We start from the raw sequence: 24805 nt of genomic DNA, 5'->3' as shown, positions 1-24805 counted from the left end.
TAGTAACAATTATGACAACTAAAAAATACTTCTAAATGTAAATTAAGTGTCTATTTTTAATGGAATCATTTTATTAACTTTTGACCGTGACTGTGGAATGTTGTTGAGGAATGCTGCATAAAATCTGGCAAGATATTTGATTTCCACGATGGACACAGCAGCAGGATTCCTCTGTATCTTTCTCTGAATTGGTAAAGCATGTTGAATATATTCTTCAATTACTATTTATACAATAGAAAGTGAGTAATACGAGAAGAGATTAATTATTGGAACTTACAAGTTTCACACCGAATACCAAGAAAGTTGGATGGACAGAAGCAGAAGAAGCCATTTACTGTGTTTTGACAAGTCCCTCCATTCAAACAAGGTCCAGAATCACATGCAGATGGAGCTGCAAACCAATATGTAGAAATTATTATGATCGTTTTCATAGTCAACATGATAACTCTCTTTAAGAATGTTGTATAATCCGTTCTACTGATTGGTCGAAAGTGGGTTCATGTATTTCTTCATGCCTGCAAAACAACAAACTAAGTTGGTTACCAACTTAAGGGGAATGGGCATAGTTAACAAGATTTCTGTCCGCTGCCCCCTGATCTGCCCCTTAACAACGGGCATAGTTAAATTTGCCTGAGATCCCAATTTGATTGTGTGCAAAATGTTGCTTTCTGTGGTGATTGCGGATACCATAAAAACCAGCCAGATATATCGAAAATTTTAGACAACTCACGCAATTACTTACTCATTGTGCAAGTGCGCGCAACGGATATGACATATTGATGAAACTATACCAGTACGTGACTCCTGTTTGTTCCATATTTAATATTTTGAGTATTGTTGAAAAATAAAACATCGGTGGAAAGAATCGAAAGGAAATTAAAGAGCAACATTTTGCATTAAAATTTCAGCATATAAATTTGTCAAGAATGAAGGTGTTACGTTGCAGTAGTGCTTTTTAAATGCATGACATAAACACTTTCAGTGTTAAATAGATTAAAGTTATCAAACAGGAAAATATGTCAGGAGATATGCACATCAGAGGATGGTTTAATAATCTAAGCTCAAAACAACCATTACATTTTTACATGGCTTACACACTGATACAGTAGTATATTAAATATTAAGCCATGGGGTCGGGATGCTTAATTTTAACCAACCAAGTCATGTCGGCTACAATTTACAACTCAGAATTTTTGACTCACGTTGTTCACAGAAGATGTTTGCATTTGAATTTGGAGGACATATGCAGTCAAAGCGATTCACACCATCGATGCAGGTACCACCATTCAGACAAGGATTGCTGACGCATTCGTTGTTATCTAATCAAAACACATGGGAACATCATATTGCAATTATAAACTCTTAAACAATAAAGTTTTATTTGGCAGTATTAAAGGCAGTAACCATTTGGTGCAAGGCACTTCAGCTCTGCTTCATTTCAAATGTACATTTAATAAACACAGCAAAAGTCAATCATGAAGTTTTAAACAATATGGTCATATTTGACAATTAAGGCAGTAGCCATTTGGTGCAAGACACTATTCATGTACCTATAGCTCTACTTCATTCAAGAATGTAATTACACCGGCAAAGTGTTAGATGCTGGAATATTCTTAAGTCATTGAACAATATAGTTTTGTTAATTTACATCTGTTGGTGTCTTGAAAACTAACTAATTATTAATTTCCAAGGCAGCTTCCTTGCTCGTTATGAAAAATATATTATACAAATGGTCCGTGGGTAGAATATGCCAACCGGGCTTATAATTGGGTCAAAAATCCATGTTTGAAAAGTTGCTTTAAAATATTTCCATCAAAGAAAGAAGTACATACCCAGTAGCTACTTAAAATAAGCTTAGAGTGCATCCATGTGACTTCAAACCCCTGGACTCCAACAGTCAACATGAACAGATTTTTTTTACAGCATAAAATTAGGATCGTTATTCAGTAATAAAAAGCATAATAACTAAATACCATAGAGATATCATACTTCCATGAAAAGTTTGCAGACTAGTTTATAAACGGTCAGAGACTGGGCTATTTTGATGCCTGAAATTCTAATATTTCATCAATAAATTTGTTTTGAATAAAGTGAGCCCCAAACGATAATGCAAAGTCCACTTACTTGTTTCACAGTTGGTACCAACATAACCAGGGATACAATTACAAAGATATCCATTGACCCGACTAACACAACTTCCTCCATTTCTGCATGGCAAATTCAGACACTGGTTGACGACTTCAGGAAAAAACAAATGATGAAAAATTGATTACAAAAAAGAGAAATCTTAACACATATGTACAAACATAATGATTTCAAATGACTTCCCAACCATGCCAAAGGGCAAGCATGTTAAAGGTGGTGAGGGAAAAGCCATGACCCTAATTTTCTTGCAGGGAATAATTGATGATCAATTAATGATCAATTAAAATTTGTTCTACATAATTAACATAAAACTCTCCAATAATATCATTTAATTGGTTGATGAATAAACTCTCAAATCTATTATGGCAATTCAACAAATACCCCAACACGACCAAAGTTTGTTGACCTTTTACCTTGGTCATGTGACCTGAAATTCATGCAGGATGTTCAGTGACACACATTATCCTTATGTCCAAGTTTCATGAACTAGATACATAAACTTTCATAGTTACATGTATGACAACATTTCAAAAACATAACCTAGGTTAAGATTTTGATGTGGATTCCCCCAACATGGTCTAAGTTCATTGACCCTAAATGACCTTTGATTCCGGTCATGTGACCTGAAACTCAGGTACCCTTATGTTCAAGTTTCATGAACTGGGGCAATATACTTCCAAATTATGAAATTTCAAAAACTTGACCTAATTGGTTAAGATTTTAATGTTGATGACACTGCCGCCACTGTCGCCGTCGGAATAGCGCCGCCTTAATGGTATGACTTATAAAAAAATAAATTAAATTCAAAGTCAAGCTTACTTGTCTGGCAGAATTCCCCAACGTAGCCTTGAACACAATTGCATGTGATACCTATGGTACCAGCAATACATGTACCTCCATTTTGACAAGGACTCGGGTTGCAACTCGGTGTTTCTTAAAGAAAAACAAACCAATATGACATGACATGATTAATACAAAGATTATGATTATTGTTCCTACAGTTTCAAGGTAGAACATAAAAAAAATTCTAGAAAATAAGACATTCTGTCAGTAAAGCTATGTAGTCTATTTTGCATTACAACACTAAGAAATATGTGTTTATTTTTTTACCAACCTATAAATTAAATTGCCTTCATTTACCTGTTTTGAGAACAATAGAAGAGGTGTATGAAGTATATTCCAAACATTGCCCTCGCAAAAATTCATCAAGACCATACGAGGGTTAGATACAGTCTTGTCACTTTAAAAAAATGAAAGCCAATCAAACCTTTCAAAATTGTAAAAAAAATATTGGAAACTGTATCAGGCATTTAAAATAAACAAAACCAATCTCTATAATATACAACTTTCCTTTTTTCACTTTGTACAATATGTGTTTGAAAGAACTGTAAAGACAAACTTTGCTAAAAACTTACGAATTATATAATCCTTATATTTTTATAATCGTTAGAAAAGAAATTTTTGCAGCAAAATGCAAACACTGTCTTCCAGTTTTTGACCATATTTTGTCTGAAATAAAATCTTATATGGAAAAGTATATATATCAAACAAATCTGAAAGAGAAGAAATTCATAAAAAGGTGGTCATCTTTTACTTTATTACATTAAGTCTCTCAGATATCCTTCTAAAATACATATATATATATCTTGTATGGATTTTTTCATTCCTTTGCACTTTGATTTTTCTTTTTTAATACAAATGTTATGACAATTTCATGGAGTATTTTATTGTACATATCTAAATTTTGTGTCATATACTGTCTCAATTATTCAATTATGTATTGTCGAAAAATATGTATTATAGTGATTTCAATAAAGGGACCCTGTGGAAGGGTTAGAAAGAAAAAATACTTACGAATTTCACAAAAGTCTCCTTGAAAACCGCTTCGACATAGGCAATTAAATCCAGGCTGCTGTGTAGATGGTACACACGTCCCTCCATTCTGGCATATATTTGGACGCAAAGTGCATTGGTCTGGATGAGATGGAAATATTAATTTCAGATAAAACTTTTGAAAAATCAACGGAAGGATCCAAGTATCCATTGAAATATAATATTTGGCATAATTTTCAATGAAAATATCCTATTAAGACATTCCATTATCACAGCAAAAATGAAGACATTAACCATCATAACAATTGCAAGAATATTGATAATTCTATATCAATGATTGATAGCATGATTATAATTCAACATTTTTTATGACGGCATTATGATTATGATTCTTAAAACTATACAGAACATCAACTCTTTTTAAAGTTTATTGTGAATTCTATGAAATAATACACAAAACAACCAACTTACTATTTTGACAGTTTACACCGGATAAGAAAATGGGGCATGCGCAATCGTACCGGTTCTGTCCATTGTTACAAGTTCCCCCATTCTGGCAAGGCTGGCTCAAACATTCATTAATATCTGTGTTAAAATAAAAAAAGTTCATGAAATGGCAGTATCACAAATGAAGAAAGAAGCTTGTAGCTATGTCATCCGATCCCTTGTTGTAAGTCTAATATCAATGAAATACTGAAAAGTTGCACACATCCTGGGGAGCGTAAAACAAAGATTAGCAATCAATCGCTAAATGAACTCACCAATCAAGAGTATTGTTACACATGCATTTGGCTCAAAATACTGACCAGTAACCAGTCAGAAGCGTTCTTTGATATTTTCTATTGATCGCAAAGCTTTGTGTTACTGGGCCCAGATCGCATTAACAGGGTATTTCAGAAAGCTGATAAGGAAGCGTGACTCCATCATGTTGAAGCAGTTGGATTAATTGCATATGAGAACAAAATTCCTTTCACAGCTGCAACTTTAAAAGCTTTTTTCATTTAATTCATTTCAGCCTATATTTATGTGCAAGGTATACTACCTTATTGATAGTTACATGATATGTTGTATGTTATCAAAGAACATCATTATGGCTTAGAATATTCTTTTATGCAGAGCCATATCAGGCTTTTCAAAGATTCTCTTTTCCATTTTTAGAATCTATTGTAAAATGAACATTCTTTGTGTTATTACTGCTTACACTTTACTCTTTATATATGCATGTACATTGTTTGAAATAACGGTATCAATATTTTTCATGAGAATGGAAAAAATTATTAATCACATCATTTTCTTCTGGCAAGTCACATGTTAAATGCAAGAGTCAAATTTTCTAAGTCAATCATACTATTAAAACTCAAGAATAAGAAAGTTACACATGAACCTATAACTGTTAACGGATGGCTACTCATTAACATGACTGCGTTGTCTTGTAGTAAGTACATAGACAAAAGAAAAAACAAGTCTTTGATAAATTGGTTTATAAGCAACGTCCAAATCATCGTCTTTTCTTTTGTCTATATACATATTTATATATGCATGTACATTATATATATATATATATATGCATATACATACAGTTTAAATCAAATAACCCTTGATATCAAATGATAACTTTGTCAAATATAACCTTACCTTGGCAGTTAGTATTTGGATCAAAACCAGGCGGACAAACACAGAAAAATGATATTCCAGAATCCACACAAGTTCCTCCATTCAAACATGTAGTTGGAGTACACAAAGCTATAGTGTATAAGGAATAAGGTAACAATTTAATGTTAAGTTATCCATTAGTCTACTCATTGATTTCTCTGTTTATATTAAAAAAAAACAGGACTAACTTATTGGTGAATAAACTAATTCACTCAAAAAAATGTTAGTATAGTAATTGCATCAATCTAAGGAATAAAAATACTAACATGCATTTGTGCCCACTTTCATACCAAGTATTTTGTTGGGTTTTCTTTATTGTCTTCATTCTCATTTTTTTGGAAGTCATATTATTATCACTATTATCATTATAATTATCAATATTATTAACATCGTTATAATGCATATTATATGCTTTTATAATCAATAGTATCGGCAACGTATTATTATCAAAAACAATATTACCACTTGTATTGGGCCTATAATAATCCATATACATGTAAATATTTTCACTAGTATTTTTCACCATCATTAAAAGCACTAAAAAATTTCTTTTAACCATTATAATCAACAAGATTAATCCCTTCTTCTAATGCTAACTAAAGTTTTACATTGCATCTAACATTATTTACCGCGAAGCATTTCATAAAAAGTTTGTCATTGGCTTTCACCAACAAGCCAGAAGCAAATAAGTCATGGAAAACCACTGACAGCATTGTTAATGAAAGGCTCCCCAGGGGCCAGTTTTATAAAGGAATTGCAACTGTTGTAACTTTTCAATAATGGTAACTACCATGGTAACCTTGATTCTGATTGGCTGCAGAGCCCTGTTACCATGGAAGTTGCCAATAATGGAAAAGTTCCAACAGTTGCAAGTCCTTTATTAAACGGGCCCCAGATGATTCCAAATGTCATACTACTCACAAGGGGTGTTCACTGGAGTAGAACCGAGTTGGAATGTCTGTCCACTGATAGTTCCTTGCACAAATACGATGTATCCCGAGCCAGGCTGAAGATTATTTACCGGAACAGTAAACTGTCCATTTGAAGCTTGGTTAGGATTGACGGGGACATTTTGGACAAGGTTTCCCTGCAAATCATCAACTTCTAGGGTGTATTGGGCAGACCCGCTTGGTAGCTCATTGAATACGATTGTGGCCGAGGTCGGGGTGACTGTGCCGGTACGTACTACAACATTCAGTGCTAAAAAGGAAATGCAAAAAGTATGATTACGATGATAATTTATACTGCAGGCTTTATCTTTGTCCTGTGGATCTTATTTTCATGAAATAGAGGCCAGACGATTATGAAAAGTGCATTTTTTCCTAGATCTACATATACTTTATCTATATATACATGTATATTGTGAATTGCCTTGATTAGTTATTTCACAGTTTCTGTTATCATTCTTCTCACTCTTCTTTTCCTTCTGCTCTTTTTATTTAGATCCTTTTTATCACTAATTTGATATCATCGTTGTAATGAACAGTAACAGTATTTTGGCATCATCATCACCTGCCTTATCATTATCAATAGTCACGTGCAGATGCAGATCGAGGGGTACATTGGGCATACCCCCCCCTAAAAAAAACCCCTGTAGGTTTGCAATAATCCCCTTTGGACCTGAAGATTAAAATACATCCCTTTTAGGTGTAAAGACCATATTCAATTGTCGTATTTTTTAAAGAAAAAAAAATGTCATTTTTTTTTTATAATGATTACTTTTTTAAAGAACAGCGTTTAATTTTCTTTCTTTCTTTTGCTGACAATTGTAGCCTATTGTGCAAAATGAAATAACTTGTGTATGCTTGTCAAATAGATTGAATTCCTACCCCTCCTATCCCTTTCAATCCTGGACCAACCATGTCAAAATTATCGAAATCATTATTGATATTTTTATAATGCTTAGTCGATATTTTGAAATTTATTTGATGGATACTTACGAATCTGACAAGTGGTTCCAGTAAATTGAGGAAGACAGGCACATCGGAATGCATTGATGAAAGGCTGTTGACATGTGCCTCCATTTGTACAAGGATTACTGAAACACTCGTTGATATCTTTTCAAGTTGTGGGGAAAGATTGCAAAAATATTGTGAGTTCTTTGATTCATATTTAAGAAAATATCATATTCATATCATCTAAAGCAAATTACCACTCTAAATGTTCTCACATTCAAATAATGCTAACAGCTGAAACAGATGGATCATCATTATGTGTGTAATTCCATACAAAATAGTGCAGATGACTCTCACAAGAATTGTGTCAAGTTATTATCATAATTGTTTTTTTAGTTATTATTTAACCGGTGTCCATAATTTTTAGATTCACTAGTTATTACGTGACTTATAGGCTTTTGCTCCTTATCACTATGATAAAGTTTCTTTCACATTTCAACCTTGCAACCAGAACTAAAGCCTTTGGCCCATATTCTGAAGTCAGGTTTATTTCAAATTCTGGTTTCAAGTTGTGGTTTAACTATTGAAAGCCATAAATCTCTAACAGTAGAGGTTCAACGTACCAGCACATCTGACTCCCAAAATATTATTAACTGCCTGGGAAGGATAAGTATGACAGTTGTCTTCACCATTAAAGAATTAGTAAAGAACACAGTAGACATGAGAAGCATTCACTGTAAACAAAATTTTGAAACATTTGGCTTCCCATAATTTTAGCAGTTAGACCATGATCTATTAAAGTTAAACCTAAATTCAGAATACGGGCCTTTCTCTTTGCAAAAGTTCCAAAGCACTCTGCAATACCCTAGCTTCATCATATCAGCACTTACCCACCAAAAATAAATACTAAAACTCGACAACAAAGTGGTATATATGGGCCTAAAGAATTGATTTTTCCAATGTCACCAATGACATTAAAGTCCAGCTAGAGTTTTGGTTAAGGGTCAATAATCCACATTTAAGTACTTGAGTATTATCTAAACATACCAATCTTACAAGAGTAGTAGTCATTGAATAATATTTCAACTGCCAAATTTCTGTGAAAATTCAAATATTCAACTCTTAGATTTATCTAGCACCCTCTCTTGTGAATGTTTTTTTTTTAAGCACTTTGATCTCTTATCTTACAAAGTTTTTTATTTCATATCTGGAAACTACAAAGACTATACCATACAGTTCTGACATTTTCATTCCATTCCACTATGTTGATTCATCGTAATAAAACTTTTGGAATGAGTTTTAAATTAAAACAAATGCAGATATCTTCCATTTTGGAAATATTCTTTTTACTGACTGGATACCTGACAAAAATAGATTTCAAATTAAAAACAAGGTATAAAACACTTTTTAATTTCACATCATAAGTCCTATCTATTTCAAAACATATTCATATAATCTAGTAACAAACTGCAATTATGACTGAACAATTTAAAGATTTATGAATAACTACAGTGAGGATTCAAACACAGATAAAACCAACCACTATAATAGGAGGGGGAAAATAACAATTCTTGCTTACCTGTTTGACAATTAATTCCAGAGTAGCCGGGAAGACAGTTGCATGTATAACCTGATGATACTGCTTGATTATTTTGGCACAATCCTCCATTTAGGCAGGGGGAAATGTCACACACATCTTGGTATCATTCAAGAAAAGGAAAATATACATAGCATCTTAGTTGGATATTGTGTGAGAAAGGGTATATTGTCACACAGATCTAGGTATTATCATGACAAGACAGATCAAAATAGCATTTCAATTAAATAACATGTGAAACAATCTATTCACTTTTGTCTAACATTAATGGTTAGCGGAACAGTTAAGAGATGATTTGCAGAAATAAAGGGACCTACTAGGAGTGTGTGCCTGGATCAATTCAGAAAGATATTTTGTAGCATGACCATAAATAGGATTTGAATTTTAAGAGAACTTTCAAATGTATTCAAAAACCTGATAAGGAGCCAGTGCAAGCAAGGTGCATTTTGTGTGATTCTTTTGAAAAAAAGTTGGTTTTCGTGCAAACACAGAGAATTTTGTGAACAGAATCTTACACTTTTAAATCCTTTTTAAATCCTATAAAATAAAACCCTCGAGAAAAAAAATCTGCTAATGCAGAAGTGCATAAAAAAGGTTTATGTTTATGTTGTTCAATAGGCTAATGACGGCTGAGGACTCGAAGAAATGAATGTTTCATAATACAATGTGTGTTTTTAAGAGACTTACTCGGCGTCTGTGTGTTGGCACGACCAATATCGAGAGGTCCCTCTGCGGTGCGACCAGTCACTTGCACCTGGTAGGCGGTGTTGGGCTGTACTCCATTGAAGGTGTAGCGGAAAGTACCGTCTGGCTGTATCTGGGCGGGGCTGATTACACCAGTCTGTACCGGTTGTCCCACAATGTCTAGCAACGTCACATCGTATGAGCTGTACTGGCCTGGGGGCTGGGTGTAGCTAATGATGAGGGTGTTGGGGTTTGGTGTGTTGAAATTTATTGGTATTGACCGAGCTGTTGGAGAATAAAGCATTCACAAACTGTGAGATGAAATAATTGATTTGTTAATGAAGTGTTTAATTTTGATAAAAAATAATTAATGATTACACTTTAGTAAAACATGGGGAAATATATTACTTAATCAACGTTGCATCTAATAACTAATGCTTGAATTTTAGGAAATATTAATACTTCTCTTAGTTCTCTTTATTTTTATGTTTTGCTCTCTTCTAAGGGCCTTGAGCATTTAATAATACCTAATATATAAATCATATGTATTATTATTATTATTAACAATAAAGACCGACTACTATGAATCAAATAGCAAATTAACTTACAAATCAATTATGAGTTCTCTATTTTAGATAATCAATATTAGGCTTATGATTTAATTGCTATTTCATTAAGCTCTAGGTTTTAAAGGGTTAATGAGGGAACAATAAACAAGAGGTCATGTTTATACCACTTACGGAAAGTACAGATGTTTCCTTGCCACGCAGCTGCACATGCACAAATAAATGATGATCCGGAATTCAGGCAAGTACCTCCATTTTGACAAGGATTGCTATCACATGGGTTTATTTCTGGAAGTCAATGATAAAAATATTGAAATTTTTGAAAAATAAACTGATATTGTTATCATATCAATATACAAAATACTGTTTGTGACCTACAACCCTCCCAAAACTACCAATAAGTCACCAAGTAAAGTAAGGTTATCTGTAAATAGCAAAAATCGTAATTTAGTCTCCAAAAACCAAAAATAAACTCTGGAAGAGCAATATTTCTTCATACTGTAAAAATTTGAAGTTGTGGAATTGACTAAAAGAAAAGATAAAAGACTTTCTTTGACACTACTGCTTGGAAGTTTCACTGAGATTACACAATATGCACATCTCATGCTTGAGTGAACCCAAAGCTTCAAACCTTGTTTTCTCATTTTTTTAAGCTCTTGCTGAATTTCCTCTGCATTCAATCAAGTACTTGTAATGGTTATCGTCGGTCAATTTTAATATATCATTTTAAAGTTCAGGAAATGAATTTTCAAGCTCAAAAATATCTAAATACTTATTGTTGGTTTTGGGGTGGCAAAACACATATTATTCCTTTTGTTATATTCGTCCATACATTCACATGTATGTATTGTGTCTGTGGCTTTGACAGCAGCATGGACAGTCTAAAGCTGCTTATGTCATTTAAGTTAACGAATGGATATAATTAAATTGCTGACGTACATCCTTTTCTTCCAGTAAATGCTGTTTAGCTACAGTATTGATCAATATCACTTGAAAGATAATCAAATAAGTTTACTGACTGGACGGCTATTCGTTTCTATTTCTCTGAGAAACACAACATGGATGTCTCAAAATAGTTGGGCTTATTGAAATGATTTGTTCCACTTCTGCTCTACAAATTACAATTACACTGCAGCAATACTCTAATCAACAAAATTAATTTCAGGCGCAGCAAATACATTTTTAGTAGCAATCATCATAAATTTTCCTATAATTTTCATACAAAAAGTTGATCTTATGTATATCATTTCTATTTTGATAAAACAAAAGAAAGTCAAACCAAACAAAATAAAGCAATGCTGATAATTATCAACTTTTATCAAGCTGATGGGGCTGAGACCTTAAGATATGTACTAAAATCATGGTCATTTGATTTTGAAATATATACTGGTAGGAGATAGGAGATATAGGCAAATAATATAAAAGATTAATGATTAAAACATAGTTGAAAGAGATTGAACAGATTTTTCCATAATGAGATATTCAAGCAGGAGGTTCATGGTTCGAGCCCTTGTCATATCTTTTAGATAGTGACATCAAAGTTTGGTATTAAAGTTTGGTCTCAGACATAAATAGTCACATCTGATTCATACTCTTCCCCTAAAAAAAACATATATAATTGCACATGTATGGATTGTAGAATGATTATTTAGAAAACATGAATTAGAAAGTAATGAGGAAAATAAGTTACTCACGGATCAAGCAATTTGGTTGTTGGAAACTGGGAAGACAGGTACATGTATAGCCTAAAGCAGTTCCAGGAGCTTCTGTACAGGTTCCTCCATTGAAGCATGGTCCCGAATCGCAAGCACCTGTCATGGTTAGAAATATTACAAATGCAGTGAACTCTATCTTAATTTGAATTAGGATTCATTGGTTTGTTTCATTTGTTCATCAATTTTCAACATACAAATCAGAAATAAATACAAATCAATAACAAACCCAAAACAACAAGAGCAATCAGTTCTGTGCTGGTTTGGGTACTGATGGGTTACATAAACCTCTCTACATATATGTAACAAGAGGCATAGTTGATTGAGTACAACACATGCACTTGATTTGTAAAGCGATTCAAGCAATAACTTTGGCAAAGTGTTTATTTTTTTTCTTTGAATGCTTCACTGCTAAATAGGGTTCATCTTTATAGGATCAAGATATATAATTCAACTATTTTGAGTTCACTGAGTATTTTGATAATAAAAATAATAATATGCATTTATATAGCGCAAAAAGTATATCTATATATTCTATGCGCTGCAAGAGCTTCCTAGGTGCTATACATACTATCAGAATAGATATGTTGAGGGGAAGTTTGTTCCAGAGTTGTGGGGCTGACATCAGATATGACATATCTCCTAGTGTTGCTTTAGTCTTGTGTGGGGGTACTTGTAGTGTGAGTGTATCTTGTGAGCTACGTAGATGATGGTCACGAGATCGGGATTTCAATTTCAAGAGTTCTGAGATGTAACTTGGGGCCTGACCATTAAGACCTTTAGGATTAGGATCTTAAATGTGATTCTTTACCTGACAGGTAGCCAGTGTAATTCTCTCAATAATGGGGTGAGAGAAGAAAATTGTTCCTAAGAGTCATTGCATAACTTAAACCACATTAGGGGGTGCAAACTGACCAGTACTGAATGTTATAAGAATCTAGTCTTGAAATGCACCTTTTGGGTTAACTATTTATAATATAGACAATAAATGTGACTATCAATTTATTCGTATTGAGAAATAAAATTGTTTTGATAGGAAAAGTACTGTTTTGCTACTTGGTTATTGCAGTACAAATGTATTGGATAGTTCATCAATGTGTAATCATTGAAGTAGGCCTATTAGAAGACTACACAATGTTGCATTATGGTTTAGGAACTTGGCCAGATTTGAGTAGTTCAGGACTTGAGGTGGTGACATACAGGGCTGCTGATTCGTTTTTGCTTTAAATCTTACCTGGTGGACTACTCATCATGGTATCAAGAGTGAACGTCCCTTCCGGTGTTCGGACCTGCAGATCCACCGTGTAGGTGAGGTCAGGATCAAGTCCAGGGATATCTGCCCTCACCCGTCCGTCGTTGTCCACATCAGCGTCGGTGAATGAACGCATGTCAACGATGGTCCCGTCCGGTGCCGTTATGATGACGTCGTATACGGCATCCGGTTCGTTGTTGATCGGGTCAAACTCAACACGCAGGGTCCTCGGGACCGTGCTCGTGTCCGTCATTTGAATTACAAGGGCTGTTCAATGCGAAGTGAAAAAAAGTTGATTCACTAGTGTGAACACATTCTATGATAAGCATGTGGTCTACCTTAAAATTGAAGTATGAATTACATTTTATTTTACTTTCATTTAGGCTGTCAGACCTCAATGATTAAACATGAAATTCATAAATGAATTAAAATACACATTTGACTACATATATACCAATAATAGCTTTATTTAGCTAATCATATTTGGATTTTTCATGCTCAACATAGATTACTTCGCTTGCTTATTTTTTAATTGATATTAAGCTAATATTAAACCCTTTGCATAATAAAGTCAGGTAGTCCCTGTACAAAGCCTATGGGAATTACAGACTTCAGTAATTAATAGGTAAACACTTTGCCCAATGAATCCAGGGGGGTCCCTGTATAAATGAGAATGACAGAAATCAGTGGACAATGGATGATTTCAAGTCCGGTGTTGGCCTTGGTGTTGAATTTTGGATTACTTCCCCTAGCTCCAAAACTTATTCAGAGTTTGTAAAACTGATCCACATCACATTATTGACATCTCAGCAACTAGTGAGTGACTTTTCGGGACCATCTTCATTTTATGTTTGATGTTGTAATTGTGTAAAATTGACCTAACACCAACACCAAAAGGTCAACACTGAACTTCAAATCACCCAAAGGGTGAATACCTACGTATAGTGCACACGATGCCTTGGAAGAAAGCAGAACACTGACATCTGAATCCGTTGATCAAATCAGTACAGACACCGCCGTTCTGGCATGGGAAGTTGGCACATTCATTGATATCTAGTCAAGTTAAAAAAAAAATTACAATCATTCTAGAGTAGAAACCCCTTCAATCTAAAGGGGATGAGTATAAACTTTGTTGAGGTTTGAAAAAATATGAAATGTGGGGCCCTACATGCTTTCAGTGCATGCAATATATATAATTGAAGAGGAAACCCTGAAAATATTTCATGAGCATAATTTCATACTTTGCAATACGTAAAATATATATATATTCCCATTGACTACAGTGTTAACTTAGCATACCTAGGAACGCTTAAACAATAAAGTCATCATTATCACAGCAATTCAGCAACTGATTAGCTCCAAAATCTTAGTTTTGCATTACTCTGCAATTTTGATTAAAGTATTAGCTGTACAAGAAAAAAGAGATACTAAATAAAGTTATGTAATTACTTTGAGGAAAGTCATCTAATTCTCAGTTATGATATTAGATATTTGGGGTTGAAATGACTACCTTAAACCCAGGCTATACATCTTCATCTGACATGATAAATCTACTGCCAATTCCATGTTCATCTGTTTTCTAATAAAACATTACATTCCATGTACTTCAACAACATTTACAAAATATACGAAAAAGTGATTGTAGAGAAATAACCCTATGATAAAGCAGTGGGGAAGAATCCTTGAAAAATGAAGTATAATTGTAAATATTCTTGGCAACCAAATTCTTTACAATGCAACTGCAAACACTATGATGTAGAGAATGTTCCATCATTTTCCAAGATTTTTTATTCATGGGATTTTGAACTAATTTTCACTGTATTTATTTTTATCAATGTATTACAGCCTGGAAAATTTGTTTTCTTTGAATTTTATATTCTTTCTGAATTCCATATTGCTTTTCCCCGTTTTCCATATAGCAAAATATTGAGGCTCTTATTTTAAGTGAAATTGGACAGTGAAACATTCTCAATATTTAGCTTGAAACTTTGAAATTATGCTACATACTTGTCTGACAGAACTGGCCATTGAATCCTGGAGGGCAATTGCAGGTGAAGGAGTTGATTCCGTCCACACAGGTTCCCCCATTCAGACAAGGATTGTTGAGGCATTCGTTGATGTCTTTAAAGGAAATGCAATAGCATTACAAGAAACAAAACAAGACACTGTATGATATCATGGCCAAATCGTTCACTTGATTAAAAGATAAATGAATCATGTATGTGTCAGAGAAAGGACATCAGATTCCTTTTATATGTGTTTTTTTTAAACATTGTATACCTTTCATAGAGATTGAGAAAAATTCAATATTGCATACTTAAATCATAGGGGATGTAAATGTTATTCATTTTGTATTCTACATGTATGATCCTTTATTGAATATTTTGAAAAAGTAATACAAAATCAAACCTAATTTCTACACACATGTCAAGTGAAAATGCTATGACCAAATGATTTTGCAAAATACTTAAGTTAAAGATGCAATTTCCATGTAGGTCAATATCCATTTCTGAAACCAAATATTCTAGAATATATGAGCCAAAATCATTTGGCAAAAAGTACAGAGGGAATTTAATTCTGGAAAATGGAAAATTTAGAGAGCAGAGAAGAGTAAGAGGGTAAAACTTACTAATATCACAGGTGGGTCCGGTAAATCCAGGTGGGCACAGACACAAGAATGATGCTCCCACGGAGATACAAGATGCCCTCACAGAACAAGGTGAGCCCAAACAAAAATCAATTCCTAGAAGAAAAAAATGAAATGCACCGCATGTGAATCAAAACGTGAAGATAACAAATATAAAATCCAAATGTTAAGATATGATTCAAAACTCATTAACTCTTCATGCGTTCACCTGTAAACCCCGTGTGTGTTGCATTATTTTAGGGTCTCATTCACATTCGTGCCATGAGTCACAGACTCCTTACAATAAAACCTGGCCATGTTATTGTTAGTGAGGAGGGTTTTATTGATTTTGTCCTCTCCTTTTTCAATGAACTTCCTGGCTGTGATCAGGATGTATTGATTTTGGGGGAAAACTCAACGATTCTGTAATTTGTAAACTGCGATAATCCGTCGATCGGTACACATGTACGGTATGCAATTGTTTGAAAAACAATGGGACAGGGAACGTCTATGGGAAATGTGTGGTTGTGCAAAAATGCGAACGAAACACGCCTACGGATGTGCAATAATGCGAACGTAACGCATGAAGAGTTAAATAGGGGAGGGTTGCTAGTGTAGAGATATATATAAAGCTACTAATAAGATATAGGTTTATATGAGGCACAGAATGTATACAAATTCTACTGCATTGTCTATATGCAATGGTGCTAAAAAGTAAACACCACCAGAATATGAACATATTCAAAAGCGTTCAAAATCTGCCATCTTTAGATATTTGATTGTGAAGTCAGGTGATAAAATATCACATTTGGTAAAGTTCCTTTTTCTGGGCTCTCTGAACATTGAAGTGCTGCTGTCTACGTTCAACATTCGGCATGAAGGAGTGCATTTTCTGCTAGGGTTCACTAACTTTTTAGCACCACTGTAATTGAATTTTATTCAAAGGGGGTTGACTTGAACTGGCAAACATTGCACTTGGCTACTATTATACCACACACAAATACATATATATAGCTATGTACATCGTCATAAAAATAGAAAGGCCTCCAAACCAAACGATCAATGTGCTGTTATCATTATGTCATGTTGCCCTATCTGTCTAACCTCTAGTAAGTTTTTATAATATCAAGAAAAACATTTGTTGTTCTCAACAGCCAAGATACTGTACATGGTGTCTTGTCTAGTGTCATAGACTAGGAACATTATGCTTTCAAAGTTATCTTTAAATTCAACATATTATCCTAAAATTTTGATGTTGATTTAAAGACTTTAAATGACCTCCGACCTTGATCATGTGATCAAGAACTCTAGCATATTGAACATAGACACTTGACACAATACAAGTAGTTTTCCCACTTAAGCCCTGTCAATATCACATAAATTTGTATAAAAAAAGTATGACAAAATAGAGGAAGATATCGACTTACGTTCAGCGCAAGTAGCTCCTGTAAATCCAGCCGCACAAGTGCAAGAAAATCTATTTATACCATCCACACATGTAGCACCATTCACACAGGGATTGCTGTTGCACTCAAGGATATCTGAATTGAAGAAAAAAAATGCAGTATATCACTGACCATCTATCATATCCATATCTTTTATGAAAGTACTTATAATCTCTATAAAATGAAACTGAAAGTATAGTTGTCTAAAGATATTTTTTCAATTTACACACAATGCAGGATAACTTGGGAAAGGTATAACATCTAAAATTTTCTATAATTAGGGCTATCATAACCATCATTATTCTCTTAATGTACTAATACTGTCATTACTACTTTTGTCAATGATATCCTTATTATTGTTTTCATTTTTCTTAATATCATAAGAATAGGATCATTATTACAATTGTTTCCATAATTGTTAGTATACTCTGCAGCTGCCCTTTTAGCCATCACATTTTCATAATCGGCCTCCGTTTCAAGCACTATTCGTCTTACCTGCTCCTTACAAAAATAAATTGAGAAATGTTTTACGTCGCAAAAGATGAAGAATGGTTATCATGCTTTCACTACAAGTCCTGAGTATTAATGTTATGTATTATATCCTTCATATAGATCAAATCATGTATATATGCTGATCATGACGGCGCAAGCACTAATACGAGTGGCTTCAGGAAAAGTAGGTCAGTCAGCGCAGCAGGTATCTTGGTTCAGATTCAGAAAGAATAAACTACCGAGTACAAGAACTAGATATCAAGATCTTTTGCTTTAAAGTAGGATATAAAACAACTATACCAGGCCTCCATTTTGAAAATATAGAGGGAATTATTCATCCTCGGTTGTAGTGGCAAAATTACTACATAGTAATGCCAGTCCAACCTCGTATGAATAATTACCGCTATACTTACTCAAAGCCTGGTATATTTGTATACTATATACCAAAGAACAAAGGAATTGAAACAAATATTCCTACTTGTTTGGCAGTTGAAACCTGTATATCCAAGAGCACATGTACAGAAGAATGTACCAGGAAGATCTTGGCATGATCCTCCATTTAGACAGGGATTGTTGAGGCAATCATTTATATCTGTGAATGTAGAAGGGTCATAAAAGCGGTGTATTATTTCAAGCATCATGACTGGTGAATACACATCATATGACATTCAACCCATTGCAAATCTGTGCAAAAAGGTGCACAACAAATATTGAAATTGCATGCTCCAGCAGACCAGAGGTTATGTCAGAGTAGGAAAGCAACAAAAATGTATAGACCTTACGCATTGATAACGTCGTGCCACAATCTTAGAGGCTGAAGCCATTGCCTTTCTCACGTTGGAGACAACTCTGACAACCCCATTTGCATGTATTCCTATATCCTCTGAGGGAGGGCACTATGAGATTATGATGTCATATGCATAAAATCTATTGTAAAAACAGACTAATGTTTCTTTGTTGCTCTTGCATAAAACAAATATTGCACTTCCTCTGTTGTGTTTAGAATTAAATGCAGTGAAAGCTCAGTTTCTTCAGAACTTGCACACTCTGCACATACCTAAAGAAAAGTGCACAATGCGACACTTACCTCGCGTGCTTTGCATTTGCACTTGTGCAACATAGCATTATTATTAATACTAGTATCAGGATTATTATGAATGAGGAAAGTAACATTCGTGCATCCGTTTTTATCTGCGTATGTGGAGATATCATTACAATATACGTGTGAATGTGGAAAATTTTATCATTACATTTATTTATAGTTTGCATATATGGAAGTGATATCAACTAGAACTTGGAATTGCTATTGTAGCAGTAAACTAAATAATGTATTTCAATTACATGTAAATTGCATTGGTCATGACAAATATTTGATTATTCTATTACTGAACATAAATAAAATACGGACTGTATATAGATATATACAATGTAGTTCAAATTTTCCACATTGTATTTTCAAATCAAATAATGTTGTTTATTTTGAATTCAAAGGCAATTTAGCTATCAGGTTGTTAATATTAAAACAAATATATCTTCATCTTGATATCTTAATCTTATATAATGCATAAAATAATATTGAAAAATATGAATTGATAAATTAACAATATCATAACCTATTGATTACAATTCTTTGAATCCCTGACCAAATTTCAATCCTATCCATCTATCATATAAAAAATCATAGGTTTCCAGAGAGCAAAATCTGTAAACATAATTTAGAGTCAACTCTTAAACACAAACAATATCAGGGGGTGTTGATAAACACTAAACAGAGTTTTGAGTTACAATCAAGGTACTCTAATTTAAAAAAAAAATTGTATTGATATGCTTCTCAAAAATCAGACATGAATTTTTACATTAATTGTTTTTTAATTTTTGCTGATGGTAATCAAATTTATTGACAAACAAATTGAGCTTCCAAGAACGTGTCGTGAGTCAAGGGTAGAGTTCCGACAGCTTTATGAAACATCACCCTTGAAGCATTAGAGAATATATATATATATATATATATATATTCGATTCGTTCGATTCCCGGCAGAGACATTTTTTCGGCATCACCAATTTTTCCAAAGGGTAGATAGCTCTGGGGAACCTTGATTTAAGCTACGCCTACCATTGTTCTCTTCATCCATTTCTTACAATATTTAAATAAAAAAGAGTTGCCAAAAGCTGTTGTACATGTATAACTTTACACATATATATATATATATATATATATAAAAACAACTTACCAGTTTCACAGATAATTCCAGTAAACCCAGTTGGACATTCACATCTATAACCATTGACCTGATCAATACAGGTACCGCCATTCCGACAAGGTGAGGAAACACATTCATTTGTATCTGGAAAATACAAAGTGTCACATTCAATATGATGAAAACTATGTTAAGAATCTTCCAACTTATGGTGGAATGCCCCAAAACAAAAACCAAATTTACAATCTGTATTTTATACCAAAATCTTCTATTCACTGTAGGCCTAAACTACATTAGGAAATCCAATTGTCCTCAAATGGCATTAGCTGAAACTATCATTAGAGCCATATCATAGGGTCGTTTCCTACATTGTTTAAATTTTTTGTATTCAGAATGATAGTGTCTTGAGTGCACAAAAACCTACCACAATGTTATTTGCATGTGCATTACATAATTATCCATGTCTATGTTTGGTTTGTTCTTAACTAAGACTGTACATAGGAAATGATATTGTTGATTATGGGGGGAGGGGTGCCAAACATAATAAATGATGCTGATTCCATTATTCACTAGAAGAAACCATTCCCCAGTCAGTATTTATTTTACAGCAAGTTGCTTCTGGAAATGGCAGTGACCATTCACTTTTTTTTCAGTTGTCAGAATATTTTGGGGAAAATTCAAAGCCCACCTGACAAGGTTTTCCAGGTATGCCACTTGTAAAAATAGTATCTACTAAATCACAAGTTTTTAGTAAAAGTAGACTTAAATCAAGCAATAAGGATTTGTTTTCCAACTCACTTTGTGTGCATCGAGTCCCAGTAAATGCTGCTGTACAAATACACCTGTAGCTAGCAACCTGGTCCAAGCATGTTCCCCCATTAAAACAAGGATTTGACAAACACTCATCGATATCTGTTATAAGAGAAAAAAAAAGGTACAAGTAAATTTAGCTGATTTGTTATCGATTCATGCTATGAATATTCATGATGATAAAATTCTTACAGACATTATTCTAGTGTGTTCCCTGCAGATAGAGGAATTTTGATATCACATCCTATTCTGGCCGAGACTGATGGTCTTTCACACCGTGACCACCGCCAATCTGAGTATGTGCAGGATGACAAAAATATTCATTGATTGTCACAATCAAGGGCGGAAATCTCTCCCCAAAGGTAGGGGGACCAAGTGCTGGAAATGTCGGGTCATTTCGACCAAAATAAATTTGACAAGCAAAAAAAAAAGCCTATCACCCCAAATGTATGGTCATCTCGTCCAAAATATATGCTTCATATCAATTTTGAATGATGTTTTTCTTTTCATCATAGAAGACCAAAAATAGTAGGGGGACATTTGATATTGTCCCCCATACTATTTGGGTTAGTGGGACACATCCCCCTGGGATTTCCGCCCATGGTCACAATGTAAAATATGTAACCTCAAATCGTCAAAAAGGGGAAGCTTTTACATTTCAAAAATACATTGTGGGTGACTGGTGCCAGTTGTATTGAGATCAAAGTTGAGACAAGTATATGTATATACTGGATGTCTGTCCTATCGTCCAAGTCAAACTTACTATTTTCACATCGTGTTCCGTCATATCCATCTGGGCACTGGCACAAAAATCGGCTAACTTGATTGATACAAGTACCTTGATTAACACAAGGATTGCTAATACACTCATTGATATCTGAAAGAGTAAACAAACAAATGAACCATAGAGTATTACTTTACCCATTGCTATCTAAAACAGAAACAAACTTTCCAAACAAATAGCAATACTTTAATTTTATTCAAATCATGTCTAAACATCATTCACAACAGAGTTTAATTTTGAATGGTACTACATATACTTTATCAGGTTTATATAGTTTTTTTTTTAGTTTTTCGAAAAGGGGGGGGGAGGAGTGGGTATAATTACCAACTCAATAGCATTGTACATATTCAGAATTAGCTTACATAGCATGTGGGCATTCAGGTAGAAATCAAAGAGGTAAATTTGATATCATGGCTGAGTACAAATTAAAATAAACAAGTGGAATGCCTCTGGCAGTTTCGCCTGCATTACGCGATTCGATACAATGGCCAAAGTTTGTTGACCCTAAGTGACCTTTGCCATGTGACCTGACACTCAGGCAGGATCTTCAGTGATACACCATTACCCTTATGTCTATGTTTCATGAACTAGGTCTGTATGACATTTCAAAAACTTAACCTTGGTTAAGATTTTGATATTAATTCCCCCAACATTGTCTAAGTTAATTGACCCTAAATGACCTTTGACCTTGATCAATTGACGTGAAACTCGGGCAGGGTGTTTAGTAATACCTGAATACCCTTATGTTTAAGTCTCATGAACTAAGTTATGACATTTAAAAAACGTTTGGTTAAGATTTCAATGTTGACGACACTACCGCTGTCAGAAAAGCGGCGCTTATTGTCTCGCTTTACTGTGCAGGCAAGACAAAAAGGGATGCATTGAAATTGCACTAAATATGGCATAAAATGTCTACTGCAAACTTTAAAAAGCAATATTCCTGTGTTTAAGGTATACTCATTCATGCACAACTAGATAAATCTATTTAATTTTTACACAGAAGTCAGCAAGTTCATATATTTCTCTATATAATCAGTAATTCTACCCAAAACCCTTGGTTAAAAAGCTATGCTATTTCATTTAAGGAGAAACTTTTAATTAGTACTATGGTTACTAGTTCTTTAGTATTATTTGTTGACATGGCCCTGGGTAAAGAGAACTGATGATAATCTCTATATTAAATCAATAAGAATGATTATCTTATAGGGTGACCAATCTTACCATTTTCACATCTTACACCAGTAAAGCCTGGAAGACAGTTGCATAAATACCCATTCGCAATGTTGATACAGCTCCCTCCATTTTGACAGGGAAAACTTATGCAAGTATCCACCTCTGTTGATTTAATACAAAGTGCAGATCATTAGAAAACCCATATGAATACATATTAGACTGCTCATGCAAAATAATCAACAATTTGCATCATATTGACAGAAATCTATGACTAAACAAGCGTATAGCTCCGACATCATGACTTTTTATTTGCAAATGTTTCACATTTTCACCAGTAAAGCCTGGAAGACAGCCGCATAAATACCCATTCACAATGTTGATACAGCTCCCTCTATTTTAATAAGGTAAACTTATACAAGTATCTAGGTCTACATCTATTGATTTAATACAGGTGAAATGCAGATCATAAGAAACCTCGATGTATATACGAACATAAGAGAGTTATCATGAATAATAATAAACAACAATTCGTGCAAAGATTTTAGGAGAAATGCCAGTAGTTGCAGCAAACACTGATTTCATGAGAAAGTCTGTAAAACCAGGCTTAATTGTCAGTATATCATCGAGGATCTAGATCTGCTACAGTTATATAAACTGAACTTTGCAAAATCTTGAAATCTACACTGAAAAATGCTCACACTGAAGATCACCGACACAGATTAGCGCCCTTGGGACAGTGTATTATTATTGCTTTGAATGTCGGCCCGACGCTTGACCCGAATCCTGTAATTATCTGCTAATTTATTAGCAAATGCACAATTTCTTCCAGAATCCTTTGGCACATTTTGTTTATTTACACAAACAGACACTTTGGTGGCCATTCCATTGGATTCTGTACGAACTCATTTTGATATTGTTACCACAACTGGCATTTACCCTAAAGATTTCATAAAATAAAACTCGAGTACAGTTCTACTGACAATATCAGGTCAATATGTGCATGATACTGGGGCAGGGGGGCATAATTCTGATTTATCCCAATCAAACCAAGATCTGTCATTGATAATATGACTCTGTAAGGAAAATTGCCTGGCATTTCCTTGAAATTTTTGCCTGTATTTATTACTTTTTTTACTTTGTTGTATTAAAGACTCTAGTTTGACTTACAAAGTGCCTCATAAAGCAACAAGTTTGCTCTTTATTAAATTTTTCAAAAATATTTTCATGAGCATAATGCCTGACCAAGGCCCCATCTGAAAAAAAGTTAGGATTGATTTGATCAATCGATTGATCAAATCAATCCTAATTCTATGGAAATCCATCAGTGCCATATTTTTTTCTAAAGGAAATTTCCACAATGTCCTTTGTAAACAAAGAGAAGCAGTGAATTTTCAAGAAAACAATAAATGCATGAATATAAATCATGAATAAATTATGGAACAAATATGCATAATAGATGTTGATGTTGCTGGCCGTCCATAGTTGTGATTGATTGGATCAATCGCAACTCTTTGTAAGACGGGGCCCAGGAGTTTCTCAGTGCATATGCAGGGTGAAATTTTACCAATAGAATCACCTAGAGTTACCCTGACCTTCAACTGAGCAGTTTCATGGATTAAGTGAGGGGGATGTAATGAAGTACGCCTACGCCTACTCTTTTGTAAATGCAAGCATATGATTATGTATTTGAATTTGATACGTACGGGTTTCACATCGTAGGCCAGTGAATAGACCTTGGCAAGTACAGGTAAACTGATTGAGTAGGTTAGAGCATATCCCTCCGTTCAAGCATGGATTTGAAGCACACTCGTCGATATCTGTAATTGAAAAATAAAGGAAAGGAACACTAATTTATTCCAGGTTTTGCCTAGACATGGTTTGTAGAGGGTATACAGCTGGAAAAGTCAAGTAAATCAATATTTTTGCCTATTTTTATATAC

At 34.0% G+C, this 24805-nt stretch overlaps 1 protein-coding gene across 1 annotated transcript in view; it reads right to left on the bottom strand.

The window, feature by feature from the left end:
- The window catches only part of LOC121422565 (fibrillin-1-like), a 100351-nt gene that overhangs the window by 41528 nt on the left and 34018 nt on the right, over positions 1-24805 (bottom strand). The window contains 24 exon segments of the mRNA XM_041617711.1: positions 278-391; positions 1203-1319; positions 2125-2238; positions 2965-3078; positions 4000-4119; positions 4450-4563; positions 5614-5721; positions 6553-6831; positions 7572-7688; positions 9106-9222; positions 9811-10092; positions 10548-10661; positions 12068-12184; positions 13320-13604; positions 14277-14390; positions 15345-15458; positions 15967-16080; positions 17391-17504; positions 18379-18492; positions 20132-20245; positions 20897-21010; positions 21672-21785; positions 22914-23027; positions 24569-24682. Of these exon segments, the coding sequence (XP_041473645.1) occupies positions 278-391; positions 1203-1319; positions 2125-2238; positions 2965-3078; positions 4000-4119; positions 4450-4563; positions 5614-5721; positions 6553-6831; positions 7572-7688; positions 9106-9222; positions 9811-10092; positions 10548-10661; positions 12068-12184; positions 13320-13604; positions 14277-14390; positions 15345-15458; positions 15967-16080; positions 17391-17504; positions 18379-18492; positions 20132-20245; positions 20897-21010; positions 21672-21785; positions 22914-23027; positions 24569-24682 (3252 nt within the window).

Source organism: Lytechinus variegatus, chromosome 10 (assembly GCF_018143015.1).
Source record: "Lytechinus variegatus isolate NC3 chromosome 10, Lvar_3.0, whole genome shotgun sequence".
Classification (NCBI taxonomy): Eukaryota; Metazoa; Echinodermata; class Echinoidea; order Temnopleuroida; family Toxopneustidae; genus Lytechinus; species Lytechinus variegatus.
The sequence above is the reverse complement of the archived record's forward strand: the minus strand, read 5'-3'. Positions and strand labels throughout refer to the sequence as shown.